The sequence below is a fragment of the Botryllus schlosseri genome, chromosome 2, assembly GCF_051294905.1.
Source record: "Botryllus schlosseri isolate E-star chromosome 2, Bs_hap1, whole genome shotgun sequence".
Taxonomy (NCBI): domain Eukaryota; kingdom Metazoa; phylum Chordata; class Ascidiacea; order Stolidobranchia; family Styelidae; genus Botryllus; species Botryllus schlosseri.
This window is the reverse complement of record NC_137237.1, coordinates 19281207-19308817: the sequence shown is the minus strand read 5'-3', so window position 1 is coordinate 19308817 and position 27611 is coordinate 19281207. Positions and strand designations below refer to the sequence as shown.

Below are 27611 nucleotides of genomic sequence, written 5' to 3'. Positions count from 1 at the left end.
GGCTTCATTGATAGATATGCAGCCTGCATTCAGCGTTTACGAATTGAAACATCACGGCGTGAGGCGAATAGCATTGTCGCCGCGGCTTCACATTCACGTTGCAGAAAGTTGAGATATTAGCGTCGGAAACGCATGATGAGTGGTTCTAGGAATAAGATATAAACGGTGTCTGACCTTGCTTTCAAATTCGCATATTTCATTTTTTTTCCATTTCTGGCTCATATCCCCCACATAGCCCTAATAAGGAGAGAAGAAATCGTTCAGGGTGTGATGGGAAGCAGGAAGTTGCGCTAAAAGCGAATAAGCACCGACGCGTAAAGTGCTCTTGAAGTGATTGTGATAGCCTAACAACGAAACTAATAGAAGGGAAAGACTAGATAGAAAAAAAGGCGTAATCTTTATAGATAGGCTCCGGTGAGCATTGCTGACGACGACAATCTTTCTGCAGACTTGCGTCGTCGGTTGAGGCATAATATTAGGAGGCAGCTGAGAACGAGATATCTTTTACTATCCTTTTGGACATCACGATCTCCTTTTTCTTCCAGCCGCTCATCTGCTTAGCCGCATTTTTTTTCTAGCCGCTCTGGGGTAAGGCCGCTGTAGGATCCCTGCGGTTAACACCCACCACATTAGCGGCAAAGGCGGAAAGGACGGGGGTGAATTTGTCACTCTGTCGACAACGTCCGAAGGTTTATACATGTTATGTATAGCCCTACCAAGATGGACGGACGTCAGTGGCACGTATTTGCGGTGACTTTGAGTCTCCTGATTTGCGGAATCGCCGCGCAAGGTAAGCGTTCTGTTTTGCATTTCCACTTCGAGAAGCGTCGCTAGAGTGGACTCAATTTTCCTCTCAAAGTTACCAAATAGAAAAGTTCTATTCCACAAAAGAACAGACCAATAATGTCATAAAATATCAGATGATCCATTCTGCTTGGAACGTATAGCACTAAAGTATCGTGTATTTCGGTAACTTTCTTCCCTTGCACTTGCATACTTACGAGGCTCACCGGAGCATTCGACGAGGTGTTGTGTGTTTAGTGTTCAACTGTTCATGTTCGGTAATAAATAGCAGTTTCTTGTTGTCAATATGTTCCCAGTATTCCCGTGGAGGTATTTTCGTTTCACCTTCAGGTAATAACTTCGTAGTCTTGTCATTTTATTAACGTTTTGTAATGAGAATTGAGTTACTGTTACATATTTGCACGGATTCGCAGTGTGATAAATTCATAAAAGAAGCTCATATGCGGAGTAATAATGGATTTTAAGGCTTATAGTTCTAGCCTCTTACTACAGGTCCGTTATTTACGGCTAAAATACGGATCAGCAGTTGGCGTGTTAGGGTAATTTCGTGTCGGTTATGTGGATCATACGCCCGTTCTGTCATAAATACCATGTGCAATGCGACGCGGCTGAGGTTAGGCGATATCGCTCAATGTTTCATCGTGAACGGAGGCGCTAAAATGAGCTGCAGGCAACGGCACAAGATTCGTCTCGGTGTGACAGCGTGGGTTCTTCCGAGCCAACGTTTCGCGAAAGTAGTTCTCCAACATCTGGTATCGCACCAGAATTGGAACACTGCATTAGTTTCTCGGTGGTTCGGTTTATGAGCAATTTTTATCAGTTCAATGCACCGCAAAAATTGCGATACAATGAAAAGATAGGAAGGTGCCGAAACGATTTGTAGTAGTCTTTGGAATGAAATGGTTGACGCGATGAGATTGGCAAAACATGAATTGACGACTTTAGGTTCCGCAGAAGAGTTTTCATGCAAACACAACGGCGCCATATTTGCGAACGGAGAGGTGTTCCGACCTAATCCATGTCGGGTATGCGCTTGCGTCAACGCGTCTCTCATCTGCGATGACATTCAGTGCGAAAACGTTGCCTGCGAAAACGCGTTCGTTCCAGATGGGCAGTGTTGCCTGAAATGCCCACCTATTCGCGAAGGTAAAGATGTTTAGAACGTCTAAGAGCGATCGGCCTCGCTTTCGCGCTTCATGTGGGCGATAGGTAATGCGAATGAGAAAAAACATAATCAATCCCTCGGCTTTGCGATAACGAAGACATGATCGTGCTAATAACAATCTTTCTTGTTTTTCAGGACAAAAAGTAAGTTCGTGGCGCGTATTCACATCACTTTGCCTCAAGATTGCCACCAAATGCTTCGAAATATGCAATAAATGATATTTTAGGGAGAAAAGGGAGAGCCCGGATCGATCGAAGGTCTGGATGCCAGCGCGATTACAGGAGACCCTGGTCAAAAGGTTAGCGATATCGTTATGACAGAAACCGTTAGGATTATCTGTTTGATAACGCCGCAACAGTTAGTCCAGTGGTTCTCAACCGGGAGTCCGCGAAGCATTTTCAGGGGGTCCGCGAAACCTCTAAACCTGTAAAAGCATTGTTAAACTAAGTTTTTATTTTTAATTAGGGAAAGCAATAAACAGTTTCGCTTCAAAATTGCTAAAACTTTAGGGCTCATATCAATGAAATGGCTGTCTGAGATGAAATTTCCGACCGTACATACTCATTTTAATTTCCAAATTGTCAATAGCCCAACAATGCAAACATATTCCTGCTCAGAGATGTTTTGTTGGGGTTTGTGAAAAATGAAATGCTGGGTACAGCAAGGTCAAACAGGGTGAATTCGAAATGTTTGCAAAACATTTTGGATTTGGAGTTGTCAGTCTCATTAAATTAGTAAGCAGTCGTTTGGAATTAAAATTCCTGAATTTTTTCCTAATCTGCCCCAATGAAGGAATTGAAACTCGCCACGAAATCCATTTTCTCCTGTGATATAAAAAATAAATCACTTCAAGATGAGATGCTAGATAGAAATGACTACGCTGGACGTGATATGTTCATTAAAAACTCACATCAAAAGCTGTCGTCGGAAGCGTGACGCGTTAATATTACATTCGCCAACACCTATCTTTGTGGAAATGTATTTTAGGCACTCGTTCATATCAAATCGAAGACACGCATTTCCAAGGCAATAATTACAGCTGCAAAATTGGCTTCGAAATAATATAAGTCTACCCAATTTACAAATATACTGTGGTTATATTTTAAAGAAAAGTCATTTTGTGGCTGTTTATCACTAGCCTACAATTAATATTTGCACAAGACAAATGACGGTTGCACGATAATTGAGCTAATTTTGAACGAAAACTTGAGGGGGTCCGCGGTGTCCATGACGGCCCAAAAGGGGTCCGCGAAGACAAAAAGGTTGAGAACCACTGAGTTAGGCTATCCCTCACTACAAATCAGCGAAAACAATCGTGATAATTACTTAACTTCGAGTGTCACCCATTGAACCTTTGAACTTTATGATCCAACAGGAGTGTCACTTATAATTCTAAAAGCAGATCAATCTGTCGTAACTGGCTACCTGAAGAGGTCGGATTGCACTTCATATGAAATCCTCCGGAAAATGGGGGAGAAAAATTTGCAGGATATGGTCACCACCAGCACTGTGCACTTGTGCAGTTTCGCTACGCTATGTATTCACAAACTAATCGTGTATTTTCTAAAATAGGCAAATGTGGGTTACGCTATTAAGCGTATATAGATGTACATTGTACAATGTATATTGTACAATTGTACAAATGTACATGTACTGTACAAGGAATAGCCTACATTGCTTATGCGCTTACGGATGCATTCATTAGGCGAGTGCTATGCTGTGTTCGACATGTCGTATCGCCGAAGAGCTACGGACTGAGTTCAAGTCCAGATTCCCGTCCAATTGCAATAATTATATCTAGGCCCTGTAATCCCTGCCAAGGTGTGCATTGTGCAACTGTGCATGCGCAATTCTTTCGAGGATAGGCCTACTGGAATCAATCAAACGATCTTACACATGCCTGATGGTGTAGGCGACCGCAGTAATCGCAACCTTGATAGCAAACAAGCAATATAAATACTTCGTTAATAGGCCTATATCAAGCTAGAATACGGTTTCATTCTCATTAGGTTTGCTGAATGAAATGACCTACATAATTCGGACTTCGGAGTTTTTATGAGATATTATGTTATCTTATTCCTTTCCGTTATATGCGCAGGGCGAAACCGGAGATCGGGGATTACCTGGAAATCCTGGCCAGAAAGGAGATCGAGTGAGTTAATGCCTTATATTGCTATATCGCATATACAATTATCCAGACATAGAGTCGACAATATGTAAATGGTATTTGTCGCCCATCATACCGGAATTGCAATTGTGAATCAGCGAGCCACGCAAATAACCAAAACCCCGACCCATTCATTAGCTGTGGTGTAACTTTGATAAGAATATTATGATAGCAAATCTCTCAGACTGAAATCAGTTATTTTACCCCTGGGCTTGATACACAGCATACAATACAATACATACAATACAATACTAGAATGCCCAATGCAGCATTGGGCTCGCAACGAAATACACGCCGGACAGCAATTTGAGACGGACCTGACCAGAACAGCAGGCCCCAACGTCATCTGACGTTGTAGCAGTCAGATTTGGATAGCCAAAACTAGCATTAGAACGGATCGGTATTATTACTTATTTCAAGAAATCACGGAGTCTTCAATAACTTGAAGTGAGTAAATTTCCATGTCAAATCTCAATAAAACAGGGCGATTTCAAGATTCGCTTAGTTAGGCCATAGCAATTTACAACGTAGCTACGCGCGTTCAAATAAGAGAAAGGAGTCCCAGGGCACGGCGAAATCAAGTGATGCATGCAAGATGACATCTCAGATATTACTGTCTACTGGCGTTACAAATAGCTGTGATTTTGAAGGTACATCTCTCGCGACGATGACAAATGTGTATTCTGCGCATCGTAACCGTATTATCCTATTCGAAATCTGCTTTCTATATTCAACTTGTTAAAATGCAGAACTTCGCTTAGTAGGCTGTTCCACCCTTGCACACAAAATCGGCTAACAGCCATATCATAACTGGCCAGTGGCCATGTGTGGACTGGGAGTGTCGTTCTTGAAATTTGATGTTAACGAATGACCACTTTTATGGCCTTGAACCGACGCATGATCAATGATCATCGATCAATTACCGATGTATTACAAGCACACGCGTTCAGAATTCGTGATTGAAAAATTTCCCATTGCTAGTATTCACACAAATGTATCGGCTGATGGCTATGTCACCCGTAGAGGTGGTCAAAGTAATCATGATGGTACTCAAATAAAAGTAGCTATTTCTAAGTGTGCAAAAAAGTAGGCTTTATAGGCCTAGTTTTTGCCTAAAAATTGAAAACTGTGCCGCAGAAGTATGTATATTGTATACATCATAGCCTCTTGAGGAAGTAGTGCAAGTAACCAAAGCCTACTAGAGTACTTCGAAATAGTAGATGCGACCGCCTCCGGTCACCCGACAAAAGCATCTTGCACATTGGAATAGCATCACATGCTATTGGTATATGATGAACCTGTCAGCACATGTTGGTAATATATTGAATTACACGGTATTAGCAAGCATATGTTAACAGGGTGACCAAGGACCTGCTGGAGCAAGTGGATCGCCAGGAGTTGCCGGGCCTCCCGGTGAGCCTGGTCCACCTGGTCCTGCTGGCGAGGGAAGTTCGGGATCTAAAGGTCCAAGTGGCCTAATGGCGGGACCTCCTGTAAGTATTTGCATTTAGTCACACTTCATTTGTGGAGTGTAGCATTATGTTATGTTTTTTATATTATCCGCTTCTGATCTTAATAGGGACCAATTGGTATCCGCGGCGCACCTGGAACGTCTGGACCTCAAGGACCACAAGGTTTTACTGGACCTGTTGGTGAACCCGGACCTCTTGGACCACCGGTAAGTGTTCAATAAATATATGACCATTAGGGCTGTTCAAAAATAGCGGAGTTATTTGAGTTTTTCGATGATAATTCTTGTATTATCCACCAATCAAGGATAATCCCCGAATTATCGATGAAAAACTCAAATATCTCCGCTTCTACGGGATGGAATTGAGTCAAATTTGTTTTGCATCGTCTTTGAAGACAGCGCAACAATTTCATGGGGTTAACAGAAAAATTTGACAAAAAAATTTTTTTGCATCTTTGGGTAAATTCAAAATTTTCAAACTGTACGAAATCCGCGATTATTGGTTGGAATGAATTAAAATTTGGTGTGTGTCGTTTTTTAAGGCAACCTAACGATTTAATCACGTAATCAGCAAGATTCAGGAAAAAAAGTTTTTTTTGAACAGCCCTAATGACCATTCATGTTTTGCATGTACTTTTTATGAGTTCTTGTATCGCTTTTAAGCAGAGATCAAAGTTGGGAGGAATTTTGGGTTTGAAGCGGTAAATATCTGATCAATGTTGTATTTTATCAATTAAATAAGCTTGCTTCCATCTCCAACCCTCATATAAGATAGCCTACTGAACCAGGGGCATAAGCAGCAGGGCGAGAGCATGTGGTCATTCTGAAGGCACCTATTCTGACTAAGTCAAAACCACCTCGTCATTGTTGAAAATCCCCCACCCTAGATTTCAACGCCTCACATTTTCACTCCGGCTATCTACTGTACTGAGCCATCATGTTATAGTACTTCGAACCTCTTACAGGGCCCGCCTGGATCTACTGGACCGTCTGGACTGACAGGCAAAGATGGAACTGATGTGAGTATTAAATAAAATTCATCGAGTTCAATGGCAAACGTGTTTTCGAATTATCAGGGCGAAGACGGTAAACCAGGGAAACCAGGACCTATCGGAAACCCAGGACCAATTGTATATGACATAATGCAGACTCCCAAAAGCATCAAATCTGCCATGTTATTTGTTATTACAGGGACCACGGGGGTTCTCGGGCTCAAACGGGTTACCTGGACCAAAAGGGCACAACGTATGACTCCTTACTTCTAGAAATTTTGCCAGAGTCGTAACTGGAGGCATTGTGGCTCTTAGGGCTACGTGCACTATCACCAATAAACTTTGTTTTCTGCATTCTCACTGTCATAATAGCATGCCATGATTAGGACATAGTTTAGTAGATGCTTCTTCCTTGTGCATCATTCAGCAGATAAATCGTTGGGTATCGTATGATGCGATTCATATAAAAACTATACAAGGTAACTATATTTGTGGTACTTTGCTCCTTTTAAAGTTCGTAGTGCACTAAAGTAAGCAAAAGTAGAGGAAACCAACGATATTGTTTCTAGTGACTATTGCTAAAGCTTTGATCTATGCTCCAGGGCCACAACGGAATCGACGGAGAAAAAGGCGAATCAGGTGAACCGGGAGAAAAGGTAGCTTGTTGTGATTTTGATTTTCATGCCTCAGTCGACATTGCGCCTTGCATTTTGTATATCAATAGGGAGACGCCGGAAGAGCCGGGGAAATGGGAAAACCTGGAAACTTGGTAGGCATGATTGATCGAAGATCATAGAATTAGACTTCACAAAGTTTATTTCTACAAACAGGGTCCAAGAGGCATGCCGGGTGATAGGGGACGGAGCGGACCTCCAGGACCTCCTGTAAGAACATAATATTATTTCAGCTCAATTTCAGAGGTGGTCAAAGAAGTCAGTATTGCTACTGAAGTAGAAGTAAAAGTAACGCAGTAAATACATACTTAGTAACGGTACATATTTTCAAGACATGTCAAAACGATTCCATATAGAAATAGCAATTGCAAGGTATGAAAGTACCAGAGTAAGTAGTTTCGAAAAATACATTTGGTAGGGAGTTCGCATACTTTTGTCAGGTAATCGCTGGTGGTTACTTTCAAAATTGTCAGATGCATCTTTGCAACTAAATGACTAATGACGCTACAGTTAGGTATAATCTTCTTACATATATTCAGCAGTTAATGTGGTGGCTATTTCACTTTGTACTTATTGAGATTTCACACATAAAAGTGATACAACTTATCCCTAAACTGCTTTTTACCTTCCGAAATCCAAAGTGTTGTTCAAAGTAAGTAATTCCTCTCAAGAAACTGTTCAAGCAGCTCAATTGCAGAATCGCAATTCTGTCATTTCCTATGAAATCTTTTATGTCCTTGTTTTGAAATCCAATTCTTACTTCATAGCTAAAAAGACCTTAATCAGACTGACAATAGTTCTGTTACATTCTGAACACAAGCTTTTGTCATTATTGACAAGGTTAGTTCGAGGGAAAGTTTTGTGTGTATCATTCGTTGAGCCCATAATAAATGATCTGGGGATGAAAATATCATGTCTAGTAAGTGCTTATTGGATAGATAACTGTCAGAAGCGTATGAACAACTGCAATTTAATGCATTTCATGACATATTGTTCCATATATAGGGTCAAGCTGGAAATGATGGTGTCACTGGACCGAGTGGACCGCCGGTAGGTATCAATCTTCTGATGTGAAAAAAAACATGGTTTTAGCCTAGTGCCGTGGTTCCCAACCTTTTTGTCTTCATTCCCCACTTCACATTTATTCCGAGTCTTCATTCCCCACTACCTAAAACTCCTATTGACCCTTTAGAATAGGGTTACTATATTTTGAGATCCTAAAAAGAGGACACTTGTATAAATTCTAAAAGCTCCAAGAAAACTGGTAATTTTGAAAAAATTTCGACTGATAGTATTGTGCTGACTAAAATAAGGTCATCACTTCGACTCGGCTCTCGATTTTTTTACGAAACTCTGGCGTTCCCCACGTTGGAGTCGCATTTTTCGGGGCATAAAAATCCTTTTAAGAGAAAAAGAGGACAAAGTCCCAAAAAAGAGGACATTTCCGAGGACACTTTCAATTTATAATTTTGGATACATACATTCCAGAACAGTTAACTGGTAACGTTAATCGCGCATGTGTCTCCGTAAATATGTAGACTATCCTGTATATAATGTTTCACAAATGCGTCTATTCCCCACCAAAAACCATTGAATTCCCCACCAGTGGGAGCCACTGGCCTAGTGGGCAAAGTCAATCTGTCGATTTACAAGATATGATTGAAGGCACAGTTACGTTTCAATTAACAGGGTGCGATGGGTCATCAAGGCCCACCGGGTTTCCCCGGTGCCCATGGCAAAAAGGGAGATCAAGGACCTGGCGGGGCTGATGGTCCAGCTGGACCTCAAGGACAACGAGGCGAGAGCGGAACTCCTGGGCCACCAGGTCCCACTGGGACTACGGTAAGACCGCGAGTCAAATCAATCTGGTAAATTTCTTTGTTTCATATACTGTCACATCTTTGTAGGGTAATCCCGGAACGCCAGGCAAAGCAGGAGGCAAAGGATCACGGGTTAGTCTGAAAAAAGCAAGCGTGTTTAGGCAGATATGAATCAAAACTCGCGTTTTTGCAGGGTGCTTCTGGCATGATGGGATCTCCCGGTGTTCCTGGGTCTCAAGGACTTCCTGTAAGTTTGAATCCGCAATTTTTGGTCGTTCTCAGTAGATGGATGGACGAACTCTTCTTTTTCAGGGACCTCAAGGTGGAATCGGCGTGCCAGGAATGAAAGGAAATCAAGTAACTTCAATATAGGCTTGATATGCTGCTGTGTTTGCGTTAAGTGCTCAAACATTGTTTAGGCCTACTACAATGTTTTACTTGAGTAACCAGCCAAGCGGGGTATTCCCCGCTCCACAGTAATCCCCAGGAGAATTATGACAAGTCGCCAACTGTTGTGCTCTATTTGTTGGGTTATAATGAGAGGAACTACTAAAATTTCAGATAAATAGATAGGTTCAGAAAGAATGACATGGACACTCTCTGTTCTCTTCCTGCCATAAACGTAATTATATTGTTTGTAGAAGAATATCGCATACATGGATTTCTATGCTATATATAGCCTTGCAGAATCAAATTAATGCTCTAGAATTTGCCAATATTTAATTGGTATCGTTTTAATAAGAAATACAAATATTCACAGGGCAGCCCGGGTATGACCGGATACAAAGGTGACCAAGGACCGAAAGGTTCTCTTGGATCCACTGGCCCTCAAGGATTGCAAGGTCCGCAAGGAGAAGAAGGAAAGCGGGTCAGTATATGAGTTACTATTTGGGATGGTTAAAACGAATCACTGCTTGAAACCGAATCAAACCAATTTCCCAACCATATGATTCAAATCAGGCATGTCAAATCGAATCAACAGGAATAAACACAGTTTGGGAAAACGGTTTTGATTGACAGCTCCCAATAATATTTCTAACTTCTTTTCAATTTGAAACGATGTCACATAAAAGCACTCAACACCCTCATTCGAGAATCATGCTGATCCATGATGATTACTGCTTAGATGTCTCTACCCCGAAGATGAATGATGGCTATGAAGGTGTCAATATCACAGATGCTTTTCCAATTGATCAAAACCATCTGATAGAAAATATCCTCGGAAATATAGTGCGAGAGACTGGCAGTCAAGAATGACGAAGTATAGCGGTATATTGTAATCATAAAGTATCAAAGTTGATCAATTATTTGGAATGAGACGATGAGTAAATATCGGGAAGCAGCAGCTACCTTTTTGCATTAAAATATACTATATTTCCGTTGCTTTGAGTGTGATGCTGTTCAGTCACTTAATAGTCATATCACTTGTTATTTCGTCACGCAATAGTTCTAAGCTTTTCATTGTGCAAATTGCTTCGAATATGGTTGCAATTGACCAACTGTCCGCTGGAAATTTCGATCATTAAAATTAGTCTAAAAGCTGTGATTTGATTCTATTCGAGCCAAATTTTCACTATCTGATTCATATCAACTGTGATTCGAATTCGCAATACCTGGATATGATGGTATTGTAGACCTGCATTATACCGACATCCTATATTTCAGGGACAAACAGGAGAGCCTGGATCACAAGGACCGGCTGGCCCCAAGGGTTTGCAGGTGAAGTATATGAATTGAGTCCGAAGATGGAACATGACAATGAAATTCGATTTTTCGATAACAGGGAGCTCAAGGAAGCCGCGGTTTCCCTGGACAAAACGGCGTTTCTGGACCGAAAGGGCAGCGAGGCGATCGTGGAAGACGGGGTGTACACGGACCAAAGGGCTCATCTGGTGATGTCGGTAGAGCCGGTGAACCTGGTGTTCCAGGAGCAAGAGTAAGTGTCATAATACTGTTGAGGTATCAATAATGAACAGGCTCGGTATTGTCGAACCTAGTTTCAACATTCAGCTAGCAAAAATTTTGTGACAGACACAGAAACTGAAGATCAAAATTATGAATGCAATTCCAACTTTCATTTCAAAATTCAGTATCTGTCGTTAATATGGATCCTATTCTCTTTGACGATAAAACATTGATAGGAATCAGGATTAGGAATCTGGTAAACAATCTGTAGGCAATGGTCATATGGACATGTCACACTTCAGCATGTGAGTTAAAGTTAGGGTTAGGGTTGAGGATAAGGCAGTGATCCCCAAAGTGGGGGATATTGTACCTGTGAGCGATTTTGAAGACAGCGGGTGAAAAAATGAAGCGCAATTGGGGGGAAGGAGAGAACACGTACAACAGATGTGACACGGGGAGAAAATCTTGAATCATTCAGTCAATTATGTTTCATTAACTGCTTGGTGTCTTGCTAAGTACAGTTTTTCGATGGATGTTGATAGAAAAGCGGCTCAATGTTTGTCACTCCTCCTATCCCACAAGAGGCGAAAAGAATCAAATCGGGGAAATTTGCTCCACATAACACCAGTTATACTTGTTTACAAATTGTCTTAACTTTGTAGCAACGCGTTATTGAAGTTCATCCAAAAATTAATTTTCACTTGACAACATTACATGTGCAAAATGAGTATTTTAGCATGAAAAAACTGATGAAGTGAAAGTTGTGTACAAACGAAACTAACTGAGTAAGATCAACCCTGTTTGAGAACTACAAAGAACTAGAAATACGTGAAACTAGAAATACTGATGACAAGTATTTCTGGCGGCGTTCAAGATATCAAGCTTGATAAAGGGGTGATGAGTCGCAAAAGTTTAGGAACCATTGGGTCAGGGTTAGTTTTGGGGCTAGTGTTATGGTTAGCTTTGTGGTTATGAAATCATATGGTCAAATCTCACATGCTCAACTGCAGTTTTTCATCGTCTCGCATGCTCAAATGTCAGGCCTCAGAATACTATGATGCCAACCTGTGAATACCATAAACTGCTTTTATCCTAGGGTCTAACAGGAAGACAAGGAACAGAAGGTAAACAAGGCAAGCAAGGACCGCCGGTAATATGAAACAGTTTCAATTTTTTAAATTTGGCGTTTTTTACATTATTCCGTGTTCAGGGACCCACTGGTTTAGATGGACGACCGGGCGCTACTGGTCCTATGGGTGCGCGTGGTGCTCCTGGACAAATAGGATTCACTGGAGCTAAAGGCGCAGCGGTAACCACAAAATGATCCTCGCGCCAATATTGGGGGTATAAAATCTCTGTTTTCAAAGGGTGATGAAGGCAAATCTGGAGAAAAGGGTTTAGAAGGTCCGCCAGGCAGCCGTGGACAACCCGGCAAGGACGGTGAAATTGGTCCGCAAGGACAAATAGGACCGCCTGTAAGTACAAAATAATCTTGATGGGACTACAGCAGGGCTTCCTAAACTCGGACCGCAGATTAAATTTCAGGGGTCCATGAAAGGGCGCAGTTGAAACTATAAACCATAAAAATATGTTGTTATGTTCCTTCTATTTTCAGTAATCATCACCACAGTTCACAATAGCCACACTATTTATAAGATCACTAATAATTTTATTATGAGGTCATGATCAGGTCTGAGCAAAATTGATGACCATTTTTAGGTATATTTTCAGACATCAAATAGGCCAGCGATTCTCAAACTGTGGTATGTGTACCAATAGTAGTATGCAAGAGCTTTTTAGGTGGTATGCAAAGAGTGCTCTCAGTAATGCCATACCTCATATTGGCGAGCTTCTGCATAGGAAACAGTTGCAATTATCTCAATAAATGGTGTTTTCTTGCTATCCATTGGTGTTGCGGTATGGTACTAACAGGAATAACCAATAAACACCGGCACATTCAAGCAGCGTAAGTAGTTCAGGTGATACACCGTGTGGTAAAAAACAAATTAGTGGGTACGCAAGAGAGTTGGATCAATTGTAATTTGTAATTGAGCTGAATGTAATTTATTACATTTTTTCATGTAATTGTAATTGTAATTGAAGCATTTCTATTTATTGTAATTGTAATTTGATGGAAAATTTCAATCAATTACAATTTCAATTGCATTGTTATGGAAATCTGACAATCACAACATAAAATAATCAATCAATCAATCATTTATTCGTCACACCAGTGAAAAGCCGGTACGGACCAGGATGACGACGAGGGGCCGCAAAGCCAAGGCCTTAGTACACAGTCGCCACCAGTAATAATTAGCCTATTTACATCGGTGTTCTATGTGTGCCGCGTTATAACTAGATAATTCAGCCATGCTAAACTGTTTCCCATACTTCAGTAGCAACAGAAAACTTTTTGAATTACAATATGGGCTAAACCAGTGGTTCTCAAACTGGGTACGTGCCCCCCTTGGGCGGCGTGAAAGCTTCTGAAGGGGGGCGCGAAGCTCCGGTAAACTGAAATTTTTTCCGCGCTTGGCGCTATTCACCTCCATTTCATAGTTATTGCTCTGTGTATAGTCCGAGTTTCATATTGGAGAATTCTCTCATCAACCTTCCATACCATCAAACTATCTGTAAGGATTGCTAACGTTCTGGTTTCATTGTGTGATATGACGATAAGGGGGGCACGAAATATTTCACTGTCATAAAGGGGGGCGTGTCTAAAAAAGTTAGAGAACCAGTGGGCTAAACTAAATCTTAATATTTCAAAAATGGATGAACAGCAAATAAACTCTTCTGAAACCTGTGCTGAACCATTTCCTTCACCACGGTCAGAGTTTTATTTTCAAATCTCTGACCAGTACCAAGGCTTGCTGCAGCAATTGCAAAAAGGAATTCAAGTTCCCAACCAAGGCTTCATCAAACTTGATCACGCATTTGTTGAGATGTTATCCCAATCTTACCTACAATCTTGGCCTAATTTACTGGGGCTAGAAATTTACGCACCCTAATGTTCATCAGATGCAATCTGATAGTTTCCAAGCAAGTGAAAATGTAAATGCGAACCAAAATGTTGTAGGCCTAATTCGTTGTTATCAGGAGGCTCTTTCCTTTTGCATTTACTTTAATTTTACACATCGTATCGGTATCATCCTTTTGCTGATGCCTTACCAATTACATTTCATTATCCTCACTCAGCTCTGAGTAGCCTAATCGTTTGATTACATTTCATTGACTGTCCCGTAGCCTATTCGCTGTTAGTCGCTCAATCTTTTGGTTGTTAACAGTGGCTTGAAACATTTTTCTGTGTTTGTAGTTTTCAGTACTCATGATAAGGAATAGTTCGAATACGTTGGAGTTTTTTTTTAATTGAAGAGTATTCTACGTATCATGAATGAAACATGAATAGCTTGAGATTGTTGCTAATTACGTCGCTACGGTTGTCAAAGAACTCCTCTCTACCGAATCAATTGCATGTTTACCAGTAATTGTAATTAAACATGTTTAACAGTAATTGTAATTGTAATTGTAATTTGATATTTTTAGCATTGAGTAATTGTAATTGTAATGTAATTGAAACATGCAAGGGAGTAATTGTAATTGTAATTGATCCAACTCTGGTACGCGATGGGAAAAAGTTTGAGAAACTCTGAAATAGACCATGGGAATGAGGATGTGATTTTTTGTCATTAGCTTACCAAATTTCGTGATTAGGCTACGCAGAATTTTTGACTGCCCTTTATATTTGTTCTACGTTGATGACAATACTGGATATGCAGTTCACAATTTTTTCTCAGACTAGGTCACAATAGGAGGTCCACAGTCGCCCCTAAATTGTGGCATCGGCTCTCGAAAAAGTTTGAGAACCCCTGGATTACAGTCTCGATCACAGCCTTGCCTATTCGAATTGTCCTGCCACTGACGCCATTTGTCGATGCAATTGTTGATATATAATATTCTTTACAATTCTCTCCTAGTTGCTGACGATTACCGTGAGGTGTCAGCCGAAAATATTTAATAAAAATATATTCAATTTTATGAGTGATTTATGAAACGATGCACATTTTGCAGGGCGAGCCAGGAGAACGTGGCGAGCAGGGCCGGCAAGGTGAACAGGGATTCCAGGGATTGCAGGGTGTGCAGGGTCTGACAGGGGAGCCGGGATCACCCGGAGAACCGGTAGGCACGGTCAAAGACTTTCTGTGGAGTCAATATCGCGTGAAACAAATTTTCAGGGAGTCCAAGGAGAGGTCGGTCCCAATGGTCCTTCTGGAGAGAGAGGCGAACGCGGATATCCAGGCGAAAGAGGTCCCGGCGGGGCTGATGGTAACCCTGGAGTTCGTGGCCCTGAGGGCATTGTGGGAAAAGACGGAGCTAAGGTTTGTGTTTTAAATGGGCGCCGTGCTCTAGATACGATGCGGTCTCAAATTGAAGTCGAGAGTGTAAAAACATTTTAGCAATAGCCATTTTCCTCAGAAAGTCCCCGTATTTGAACTGCAGCTAAAGGCTATTCACAAAAGGTACCATTGCACTTCATCACAATCTGTGTGGTATCAAGGTAACGTGTCATCATTTCTAAACCATTTGCGGAATTTTTGGCTCCGATTTCTTCACTGTCACATTTTCTGGACTCGATCAAAACAGGGAAGTTTTAGATAGTTGTTTTACGAACCATGATGGTTTCGTTACGGTTAGTAGGCGTACAGTAAGATGTACCAACGGCAACTGAAAAAGGGTGTGTACCGGTAACAAATTTCACACACAAATATACCGGGATGAGCGTTGAGCGCCGGTACCGTACGCCTATTTACCGTAAGTAAACCTCTGTCATTCGTAAGACAGTTTCTTCTGTCATTCGTAAGACAGTTTCTTCACAGTACCAGCTGACAACTATCTACAATTCCTTCTCTGCTTCGATTGCAGCGACAAAGTGCAACAGCAAATAAATGCGTGCCAGAAATTTGACAAAGGGTTATGAAACGCGTGATTTCGAAACCACATAGATAACTAGATTGGAATGGTACGTTTTATGGAAATCTTTTAGCTGCAGTCCGAATAGGCTGGCTTTCTGACGAAAATTGCTGCACCCCTAACTTTAATTGGAGACCGTATCATATGTGCAGCGCAGTGCTCCTTTTAATATACTCCATTTCTTATGGGATTCAACGAGACAATATTCCAGGGTGCTCAAGGTGATGCCGGAAAGGAAGGCCAACGGGGTGCCCCGGGAGCGCAAGGTCCAATCGGAAATAGAGGACCGACAGGTCTAGAGGGTCCGAAAGGTGACCGGGGAGATTTGGGAGAACCAGGAAGTCAAGGAGAGCCTGGTCCAGAGGGCCTAAGAGGTTTAAACGGAGTACCAGGACCTCCAGGCCGTATTGGTTCCGAAGGCAAAAAGGGCGATGCTGGTCCACAGGGTCTGCAAGGCCAGCCAGGTCCAACAGGAAAGATAGGCGATAGAGGTGATCCCGGTCCACCTGGACAGCGAGGATACCCCGGAACTGCGGGACCCGTCGGTCAATCTGGAAAGAAAGGTGACTTGGGCGCAAGAGGACAAAAGGGTAATGAAGGTTCTCCTGGTCAGCAAGGTCCGTCCGGCGGACCCGGGCCTCAGGTGTGTATGATTTCCAATCGAACCCGACTGATGGTCGGTTCACTGATAATATCGAGTCGATGTCACACTTTGAAATTAATATCGGTATCGACTATTAGAGCAGGAAATTTTCGTACCATCTCAACATCGTGGTAGGAGTCATAGAACTATAATCTGTGACTTCTCTACTGGGAAACCTGATATGTTGCGTATGGCTTACAGGTGTCCGGGTGCAGCCTTTCTAGTATATTTTATGTCCTAGCATAGCAATGGCTGTGCCTGTGATGTATGCTCTGAAGCTTTAGAAATGTGCCTTGAGCTAGATGCCATCTCTTTTGAATATTGACTGAACTTATTGGGGTTATCAGTGAAGTTACTAGATATTTGGTTTATTGGTGTCGACAAATACGATATCGACTGGGCTCTAATTTGCAATGCGAATTTATTCGATAAAGACTAACTGTATTGTGTATATATAGGGCGAAGCTGGTGTTACTGGACCGAAAGGAGGCCGTGGGACAAGCGGTCCGCCAGTAAGTGTTTCTTATATAGGCCTACCAAGCATGCCCCTGTATTGACATCAAATGTATTGCGTTCCAGGGACCTAGAGGATTTGTGGGAGCCACTGGACGACCAGGATCTTCTGGTCCACCTGGCGCATCTGGTCAGCAAGGTGTAGAGGGCGCAGTCGGAAAGTCAGGACCCAGAGGTGCACGAGGCCAGGATGGAAAACCAGGACAGCCAGGAGCCCCAGGTATATATTAACTTATGACCATCCATGCATAGTTGAGAATATGGATGTAGCATTGCAACCACAGACACACTCCGCAAACCAAGATCACCATAAAGTATATGTTTTGTCTTTTGATACTGCTGTCTCGAACATTGATATCACAACGCTGAAATTTCAATCGGCAATCCGAGTCGCTGGCAATTTTGGGGTAGAGTACCACCCATCCATCAAATGACATCAATGGCAGAGGTGGTCAAAGTAGCCTACCCAAGTAGAAGGACAAGTAATGACGTCAATTTTTTTCTCAATTAGCAGAAGTAGCAATTTCAAATATATTTAGTAGTTAGTAGAAAATTATGTTCTGAAAACTACTCAGGGTAGTGGTTTTCGAAAGAAGATTCGGCCGATGGGTTGCATGCTTTCAGCAGTTGAGCAGAGATTGTCACTTTCGAAATTGCAGGGTGCATTTTCATGACTACTGCATAATAACCAATGACACTACAAATGGTGCAATTTTCGAAAATATATTCATTAACGGTAACGTGATGCAGGGCTCTTTTGCCCCGTTGTCATGACAATTCCGCCTGTAAAAGTGATGCGAGTATCTCCCAAAACCACTTCCTAATTTACAAAATCCAAATTTTAAAAAGCAAGTAGTTTTGTCCTCTAAAACCCTCTTTACTGCCCAGAAAACGTATAAATATGTGATGTCCTTACTGACCAGTGACCAATGGTCATGGTCACACCTTTGACGGCCCGTGTCGACCAGGAATCCATCAACTCTTTGCCTGAAGTGGCTACATGAACGAATGTCAGTTTAAGTGTTTGTGTGGTTCAGGTGATCAAGGCGCCACCGGACTTCAAGGACCCCCTGGACCTTCTGGAGAACCAGGAGCACCGGTACCGTATTTCAAACACCTTACCAAAATTCATGATTTTATCATTTCATTCGAAATTTAGGGAACAGCCGGACCATCTGGTATTATCGGTAAACCAGGTGGACCTGGCGTTGCTGGTCTACCTGGATCACAAGGGGCTGTCGGTCAACGTGGCGAGCCTGGCGCACCTGGCGACCCTGGAAAGCAAGGTCTTATCGGCCCTGCCGGTGACAGAGGACCGCCCGGACAACTTGGAGCGCCAGGTCCTATGGGACCGCCTGGTGACATCGGTAACGAGGTAAGTCTAAATTTGATATGGCACTGCAGATCGAACATGGGGCTGCGATGTCATGAGTGGTGGTGGTCAAAGTGGTCAGGGTTGATGTTCAAGTAAAAGTGACCCATTCAATTTCTACTCTATTATATATAGAAGCAGAGGTTTCCAAAACTCGTTGAAACTACTTCAAATGGAAGTAATAAATGAAGGTTCGTAAAGTCCCCAAGCAAGTATTTCAAGAAGTAGATTTGATCGAGGGATCACATACTTTTAGAATTTAATCAGAGGCGGTTACTTTTGAGGGCTCACCTTTGCGACTAACGTAAAATTACTGATAGTGATGACCCTACAAACAGGGGCAATTTTCGAAAATATATTTGCTTATTGGAATACAGCAGGGGCGGGCAACTTCTCCGGTCAACGGGCCGTATATTATGAAAATGAAGTACTTGGCGGGCCTGATTACAGAATATATACAGTAAACACATATTTATCCACCTATACAAGGAATAAATCGTATTTATTGTAAACATTGAGATTAGAGCATAGAGACCAAAAACAGTATTCAATGAATTTATAAACAGTAGCTGTTGAAGTGAATCAGACTTCTGTAGTCGGTCAATATTGTCAATAACTTCTTTGAACTCTTGCTGCATGTCGTATGTAGTTAGTAAAGACTTCTGGTCACAAATGAAATGATATAAACTCATTTGACAAAAACCCATTATTACGATCGAGCTTGACGCTATTCCGCTTTGTTCAGGGTCCAACCGGACCGCAGGGACTGACAGGACGCGACGGCTCACCCGGATCCAAAGTAAGTGCGAATTCTTATATTAACCGCAGTACGCAGGTTATTAATCGAAATATTTACAGGGCGACGGCGGACCACCCGGTCCACGGGGTCAAGAAGGTAACATCGGTGCTCCCGGCCCGATTGGTGCTTCTGGACCAGAAGGCAAGCAGGGACCCCGTGGCGAGCCCGTAAGTGCCCAGATATCATAATATATTTTAGCAGTGATTATTTTCCAGAGTTGTAATTTAGGGCCCAAGCGGCGTGCAAGGGACACCTGGCCCGCAGGGTGGCCGTGGAAATACGGTAAGCGCGTGGCAAAGTTTGCACCTCTGATATTTCTTTAAACCAACTTTGTGGGTATTGACAGGGCCCTCAAGGCGTACGCGGAGATAAGGGTAGCTCAGGAGATCAAGGCGAACAAGTAAGTGACACCGATCAACGTGTGCTGTTATTCGGCATTTTCCGATCATATTCTTGCATAGTTCAAAATCTGAATTCACACAATAAGTATGATTAGAGTATACTGGATACTTTCTGTTGCCATTGTTACAATGTAAATCTCGAGGTCAGTTAGTCATTGTATTGAAATTTTCATCAAATCAAAACACCATAAGACTACAATAGAATGAAAAGAAAGGAGGGTGTCGTTACGACTTGGAGTGATCTATTATTCAGACACCCAACTTGGTCTAGACTCGATAAATAAGAGGCACACTGGATAAAAATTAATAATAGATAGCATGCAATGAAAATGAATATGGGCTGTGTCGGTAGGTGAGATCCATAGGTCAGATTGTGCTTGGGAAATTTAGAGGGATATTTCTGTAATTCTGATTCTTAGTCATACTGTGCCATAATGGTTTTACTTTTTATTCTGTTTGAATACCTTTAGTGTGCCGATCACTCACGATAAATGGCAGCCGAAAAGTGTTTGAGTTTTATTAAATGTATTCTTGCAATTGATATTGTGATGAAAGCAATACTGAAGTTCTGTTGTACCACGAACCAGCTATTTAGATGCGGTTGTTAAAGTACGGTAGTCAAAGAATGCTGCTAAGTCAGAAGTGGAAAATTATGCTGGAATGCATGTGGCAATGCAAGTTTTTCAAGACACTGACTAATGCCAGTTTGGCATGTAGCGCTAGGGTGTATCACACTGATACCAATTTGTAATTTAATGAATGCATAATTCCTGTTACAGGGCCCGAAGGGACATCGTGGATTCCCCGGAATCCAAGGCATTCCAGGCATTCAGGTACTCAAAAGAGATGAGTGATACATGTTTTACGGTGTTGCTAAATGTTATTTATACCTTGCTACAGGGTAAGACTGGAGATCCTGGTCTCAACGGACAAGCTGGTCCTCAAGGCCCAACGGTAATATTGTACAAGATACCGTTGCTTGTTCATTTCAAAACCATATAATATCGATATAGGGTAAAACCGGGCCTCGTGGACCTGCTGGCAGTGATGGTCAACCTGGTTCCCCTGGTCCTATGGGACCTTCTGGTAGCCGTGGTGGTCGTGGTGATGATGGTATGCAGGTATGTCGACTTTGTAATGACCAGAATGTTCAGTTGAACACACGTGCTACTTGAACTATTTCAGGGTCCCCAAGGCCCGCCCGGACCCCGTGGTGCCCCAGGTCCTCCTGGTGTAAGTACATTCATTTGTCGGCTTTTACAACTGTTTGTAAGGTTTGTTTCTGCATCATAGGAAACCAAGGTTGTCACAGTCTCAGGACTATCATCAGAGAAGGGACCAAGCAGATATTACCAAGATGAGGGTATCGATGGCGCTACTGTCAGTCGCGACAATGAGGTGATACATGCTAACGATATCTATTTGTTTTAATATTTTTTCACTTTACCCTCGAGTAATGTAAAGATCACACGCAATCATTGACCATTACCGACTTCTATCAGGTAATGCTGGCATTGAAAGATATCAGCAATACGATTGATGTGATGAAATCGCCCCTTGGCGAAGATAAAAAATCGCCTAGCCGAAGCTGCCACGACCTCTACCTCACTGCGCAACAGCTAGATGTCTCCATCAAGAACGGTAACTTCACATTTACAGTAGCAAATCTCAGTTTTCACATAAGTGAGCACATAAATTTCTACTTTATTACAAGTAGAAGTAGCAATTTCACTTCAAGTAGAAGTAGAAAATGAAAGGCTTGAAAAGTACTCAAGTAAGTAGCTTCGAAAGGAAAATTTGGGCGAGGGGTCGCATACTTTTATAAGCTAAACGGAAGTGGCTGCTTTCGAAATTGCACGATGCATCTTCGCCAGTTGAGCAAAATGACTGCGACACTACAAATAGGTAGGATCTTCAAAAATACATTAAGTCACCATGGACCAGGGGCTACATCATGTGGCTCTTATGACAATTTCACCCAAAAGTGATGCAAACTTATCCTGAAACTACTTTTTACTTCAAAATCCAAAGTGTAAAAGCAATTAGTTTTGCCGAAATACTGTTCAAGTAGAAGTGGAAGTAGTCTAAAATCTTAACCACTCAAAGAAGTAGTGCAAGTAGGCAAAACCTACTTCGAAACGGTAGAACAGTGTTTCTCAAACTTTTCCCCACTGCGTACCACTAGTTTGTTTTTACCACACGGCACACAACTAACTTGTTTCTCACTACCGGCGTACCACCTGAATTACTTATGTTACGTTAATGTACCAGTGTTTATCGGTTACTATTGTTAGTACCATACCGCAACACCAATGGATAGTAAGAAAACACCATTTAATGAGGTAATTCCAACCGTTTCTTCTCCAGAAGATCGCCAAACTGAGGTATGGCATTACTCCGAGCTCTCACGTACCACTAGTGGTATGCATACCACAGTTTGAGAACCACAGCAGTAGAAGTAGTACCTCTTTACTGACCACCTCTGATTTCATCGTTTTAGGAGTGAAATGGGTTGATCCTAACGGCGGCTGCCCAGCGGACGCGATCGAGGTGTACTGCAATTTCGACACGAAAGAGACCTGCGTGTACCCGAACAATCCGTTCATCAACAACGCCACCCACGGTTACACTGAATACGGCAGGACAGTCAACAAGCACGTTTTCATGAGCGACTTGAGGTAAAGAGCCAAAAACACGATATATATAGGGCTGGGCACAATGATTCGGGTATTAATTTGTAACGAATCGAGTGGTAATAGATAATTCATTTTGAGTATTGAAGCTATACTGCCCTTTCCTCCTACGCTAATCTGCAAGCCTTTGTGGAACCCCAAGTTTTTGTTGAGTCATAAAAACAAAAATCAATACCACTATACACACCTAATACACTACTATAAAGTACTGGTGGACAAAATGAACTGTGCGTCTACAGACTAGCTAAGAACAAAACTATAACATGAAAATTAGTATTCATTGCAAATCAGTTTTACTTCTGCTTCCCATTTCAGATACCAGTTGAGAAATGCGAGGCTTTGAAAATGTCACCATATTGTTTGCTTGAAACGCAAGAGTGTGATGTCAATTGCTTGATTACGGTACAAATGAACTCATCAGGGCTGTTATAACTTGAGCCATGACTCGACTCGAGACTTTTTGATAACTCGACTTGAATCGAGTCATTTTCTCAAAATACGGAAATGACTCGAGTCAATCTGTGTATTGACTCGACCAAGTCATGTGGCTGAGACGGCCGAAACCGATATTTCATTGTATTTTCGAAGAATAGTAGGCCTACATTAACTACACTATTGGTATGCCGTCTATTAGTACTGGTACTTGAAAATGCATCCAGAAACTGCTAAAAGTAAGGAAATTTAGTAGGCTATACTATAAATGCGAAACGAATGATATCACCAAACAGAGTTACAAAAATGGGATTTAACAAGACTTTAATTGGAAACTGAACAGTCAAAACAATGACTTGGACTCGGACTCAAGCCATATTACCATGACTCGGACTCGACCGTCTGCTTGCTTTCTTGGACTCGGACTTGACTCGGTGGTGAATTGAAAATGACTCGACTTGACTAAAAGTCGAAACTATAAAAGTTAGATTGATTTGTGACTCGGAGCTATTGCATCATAGATCATATCTATGAGTTGAGTGTGTCTTGATCTCCACAGAACCTTTGACACTGACTCGGGGAACCCCTAGTGTTCCATAGAACACCGGTTGAGAATCACTGCTCCAAGAGTTATATTATCAACAAGAATTTTAGTTTCGACACTATTTTTCCATACTTGTGGCCTCGAAACCTCGCTCGGTCGCAGCACACCATCCGAAATGTGTAAGACAAAGCCACACACGTCAATGGAAATGACATTTCTTTGAAGCCGTGGTCAACTCACAGCGGTGTCAAAAAGTGACATCATATTTGGTGATACAACTGTTGATAGTTGAAAGTTCTTTTCAATTCTCTACTAGTTGCTGATCATTACCCTGACGAGTGTCAGCCGAATATACTCGAGTTTATTTCAATGCGAATATATCATAAAATTTTATATTGAAGTTCTGTACATCCGAGAGTTTGTTCAAATGACAAAGGTATGGTTGAAAAAATACCAAATCATCTTTAATGCGTTGTAGAGCTGACATTATCTTCTTTGTGTGGTCGCATAAAAGAAACATGTTTCAACAACATCCAAACTGATACTTGATTCAAAATCGAATCGCTCAAAGCCCTAACGATATTTAATCCTTAAGTTGTGACATGAACGTTTTCACAGCATGAATCGCATGAGCTACGACCCAGCTCCAGAAAGCAGGATCGCGGGTGCCAATTACGACAGCCAGCTAACTTTCTTGCGACTGCTCAGTTCCACTGCAAGGCAGAACGTCACCTTCTGGTGTCAGAACATGATCGCCGTCAACAGCTTGGCTGACGACTCCACCGAAAGAGCCCTGAAACTGATGGGCTACGGAGGCGAAGTGATCACGAGATACAGAACGATTCGCGATGAGTGCGCGGTAAGTTTATCCCGCCCGCCAAATCTATATTATGCCATCTGCCTGTGGCATTACTGCGATTGTGGGAGTGATTACAATATTTTTGGCAGGGTACTTGAAGATTTTGTCTGACCATGCGTATCGAGCTTGCACGATACAGACTTGCACATCTGATGTGATGGAACCATTGAACTACTATGTCTACTTTGGGGGCATAGCCATAACCAATTTGGTTAGCCGAAACTAAGTCATAATGACATAGTCAAGTCAGAATCAATTTGGCGTAATCAAAGAAAAATTACGTCACTATGCATAAATCAAATTTTGAGGTGCGGTCGCTCTAGGAATTATGAGATAATCGACAGTTTCAACATGGTAGATTGCTGTATCATATCCAGGGTCGCCTGTTTTACCGTTGTTGTAAGATCTGTCATTACCTTAATGGGCAATGTCTTATAGAAGCATATAGCCGTTGTATTATTTATAGTTATCATCTCATAGGTCACGGTCGATACACGTCAGCTGGCACTGACACCTTTATCAGGCGTGTGGCTGGTGGCCACCCTGGATGTAAATAATTTTAACAATACTCGGCATCACCCAGAACACTAAACTAGTGTCGAAAATATATTACATACATATCTCTTTAAGTAAGCAAAGGTGACAAAGTTCTGATTTTCGCCATCCCAAGGTCTATGATAATATTTGTTGTTGGGCTCATAAAAGTACTGTATGTCTTGGCGGTATCAGCTAGTCATTTAAGGAATATTATCTATATCGATAATAGTATACCGGTTTGTTAAAAATAATTTTAGCTTACCCAAGCAAGCTTGTTCTGGCTCTGTTCAATAATAATGATGACAGCGTCCCACACTGTTTCTCAATCGCGTATCGTTTCTTTTGCAGACCATGTCTTCTGATGTCAGAAAATCAGTGATCGAATACTCCACCGTGAGAGTGGGACACATGCCACTGGTTGATATCGCGCCTTTCGTAACTGGCGAGCCAGAAGAAAGATTTGGCATTGAATTCGGCCCTGCCTGCTTCCACTGAGGCACGCCCTAGTGTGACTCAAACTTATAACGGACTCGGAAACGGTATTGACTACGAATATGGATACTGGCAACATTAGATTGAAAGACGATGATGACTCATTTTTATGGCAATGAACTTTCATATTTTTGATGAAACATTTCTCATAGAGTATTTTTGATGATGGCATTTTTCTTTTTGTTTTGTTCTATTTCAATCCCCGCGTGATCATTTTCACATTCCCATATCTCACACGTGTAGCTGAAATTCCGCGGTACACACCTCTTGAACCCTACGTTCATATTACCACACAGCTCTAGCTGTGCACCACGTCCCCGACCACGATTTTTGGAACATTTTATTTCATTGTATTTACTATTTTTGTTTCACTTTGCTATATACCAGTCTTGATAATTATTGCATGCCAAAAACTTGCTTTTGCGATGCCAGCATCTCGTGTGTTTTGTTACGACCGTTAAATTTGAATCACCTTCACTACCTGCGTTGATGCAATGGAGATTAGTACATCTCGAATCGCTCTACCTTTCGTTATGTGTTCGTTTGTGATCTTTTTTGTGTTTCTGTCACAGTCGAGTATCGTGCAACTACTTTCTCGTTTTAGTCCTTCACCAAGTAACATTCCTTAGTATTTTCTTACATGGAATTTCACATTGCATCCGTTTTCTTCCTACAAAGTGTTCCACGTAGCAAGATGACGCTTGCGTCAACCAGCACTGACGAAGTAGTCATCTTCTCGTAGCGATCAATTATATACCCGGATTACACTGCCTTGACCCCGTCCCAGAATCGTGCGCATCAGATGTCCTCAGCTGTATAACTTTGGCGGCAAAGGCTCCTTTTTAGTATGTTTTTATTCAATTTGTGTAATCATTTTTATATTTTTATCAATACCCGCAGCAAATAAAATATCGTCTTGACGAGGAAATACAGCCTCTTCTGTACTGGCAGAAACGACAGGTCTGTAGAATATATTCTATGCATAGCACATCGGGTTATTGTTAGCCTACCTAGCAAGGGGGACTGGTATGTAGTGGGGGCCAAATTTCACTGGCTAGGTGACGAAATTGAAATGGTTACGTTGCCTAAAAACACGCTAAACACAAGTCTGGTTCAATTCTAACCGGTATAGGCGAAGAGATTACAATGATTCCGGTGGGTAAAGTAGCCTACTTCATTTGCGAATTTATCACCATCTTTTCAACGAGACTATCTCAATGAGGCTGACTAATTTCAGGGTCATATTTTTTTCAGAAATGAGCAATTTCTTTATTCAAACGCTATCACAGGCAAGGGTTGCAATGACCCGAGTCATGACTCGACTCGAGTCACGATTTTCAGATGACTCGAGTCATTTTCTCAAAATACGGAAATGACTCGACTAGAGTCAATCTGTGTATTGACTTGACTTGGACTCGAGTCACTACGCATGACTCGAACCAAGTCTTATAATTCGAGACTCAGACGGCCAAGACCGACATTTCATTGTCATTTCGAAGAATAGTAACGTAACCACTCTATTGGTATTTCGTCTGTTGGTAATAGTAGGTTACTTGAAAATGCGACCAGAAACTGTTAAAAGTGAGGAAAATTAGTATATTATAATGCGAACCATGTAATATCACCAAACAGAGTTATAAAAGTGGGTTTATCAAGACTTTAACTGGAAACTGAACAGTCAACACAATGACTTGGACTCGGACTCGAGTCATACCTACCATGACTCAGACTCAAACCTTTGCTCGATGAATTGTGACTCGGAGCCTTGTGACTTGGTTACAACCCTGTCACAGGTCCATATATTAAGATGAAACTAGTGAAAAAGCCATCATTTTCGCTTTAGGCATGCCTTGCGAAATTTGTCTCTGTAAGTATACCATTATTTTACAAAATGGTTGAAATTTCAAATTGTAATCACTCCGCCTAAACTGATCGGAATAAATCAAATGTAAGCAGCATTTCTTTAGGCAACCTAACTATTACGTTGCCTAGCCAGTGAAAATTTGGAATCTTTTATCAATGTTCACTGTCCAGAACTCCAGATACTGATAAATTGAATGGAATATGTGTCCAGTCCACCCAAATATGAGTAGAACTGGTGCTTGTTGAAGCAAAAACTACTTTGATTGGAAGTAAAAATTGTTGGGTTCGAAGTCTTATATATATGATTTCATGGACTGTAAAAACATGGAAGCTGACAGGCGGTCTGTGCCTGGAACTGGTTTTGTGCTGCTACATCCTGGCAAGTATAAATTTTCAAAAACGCAAGAGTTCTATCCCATCCTGAAATTCAAATGTTGTTTTGTTCAAGAACAGTGATTCGGAGCCTTTTTTGCCCAACTGCCACCTTGTTGATG

General features: G+C 41.7%; 1 protein-coding gene across 1 annotated transcript; it reads left to right on the top strand.

Annotated features, from left to right (window-relative positions):
• Nucleotides 1-720: 720 nt before the first annotated feature.
• Nucleotides 721-26182, top strand: LOC145434318 (uncharacterized). Its single transcript, XM_080311686.1, has 44 exons — nucleotides 721-790; nucleotides 1750-1950; nucleotides 2105-2112; nucleotides 2196-2267; nucleotides 4068-4121; nucleotides 5495-5629; nucleotides 5716-5814; nucleotides 6573-6626; nucleotides 6684-6737; nucleotides 6799-6852; nucleotides 7202-7255; nucleotides 7324-7368; nucleotides 7430-7483; nucleotides 8279-8323; nucleotides 8963-9115; nucleotides 9181-9225; nucleotides 9287-9340; nucleotides 9406-9450; nucleotides 9854-9961; nucleotides 10759-10812; nucleotides 10877-11029; nucleotides 12095-12148; nucleotides 12209-12307; nucleotides 12366-12473; nucleotides 15070-15177; nucleotides 15234-15377; nucleotides 16181-16612; nucleotides 17071-17124; nucleotides 17192-17345; nucleotides 18163-18224; nucleotides 18285-18500; nucleotides 19243-19296; nucleotides 19356-19463; nucleotides 19525-19578; nucleotides 19643-19696; nucleotides 20477-20530; nucleotides 20598-20651; nucleotides 20711-20818; nucleotides 20883-20930; nucleotides 20991-21095; nucleotides 21200-21338; nucleotides 22198-22375; nucleotides 23985-24225; nucleotides 25111-26182. The coding sequence occupies exons 1-44, from the start codon at nucleotides 721-723 to the stop codon at nucleotides 25255-25257; spliced, it is 4386 nt and encodes a 1461-aa protein (XP_080167812.1). The 3' UTR covers nucleotides 25258-26182.
• Nucleotides 26183-27611: the final 1429 nt, after the last annotated feature.

What these genes read in the sequence shown, in the direction of transcription:
- LOC145434318 (XM_080311686.1), top strand. Translation starts at nt 721, where the DNA reads ATGGACGGACGTCAGTGGCACGTATTTGCGGTGACTTTGAGTCTCCTG. An exon ending in CTGGCCCCAAGGGTTTGCAG is followed by an intron (nt 10,813 to 10,876) that starts GTGAAGTATATG and finishes TTTCGATAACAG; the next exon opens with GGAGCTCAAGGAAGCCGCGG. An exon ending in GTTTTCATGAGCGACTTGAG is followed by an intron (nt 22,376 to 23,984) that starts GTAAAGAGCCAA and finishes ACGTTTTCACAG; the next exon opens with CATGAATCGCATGAGCTACG.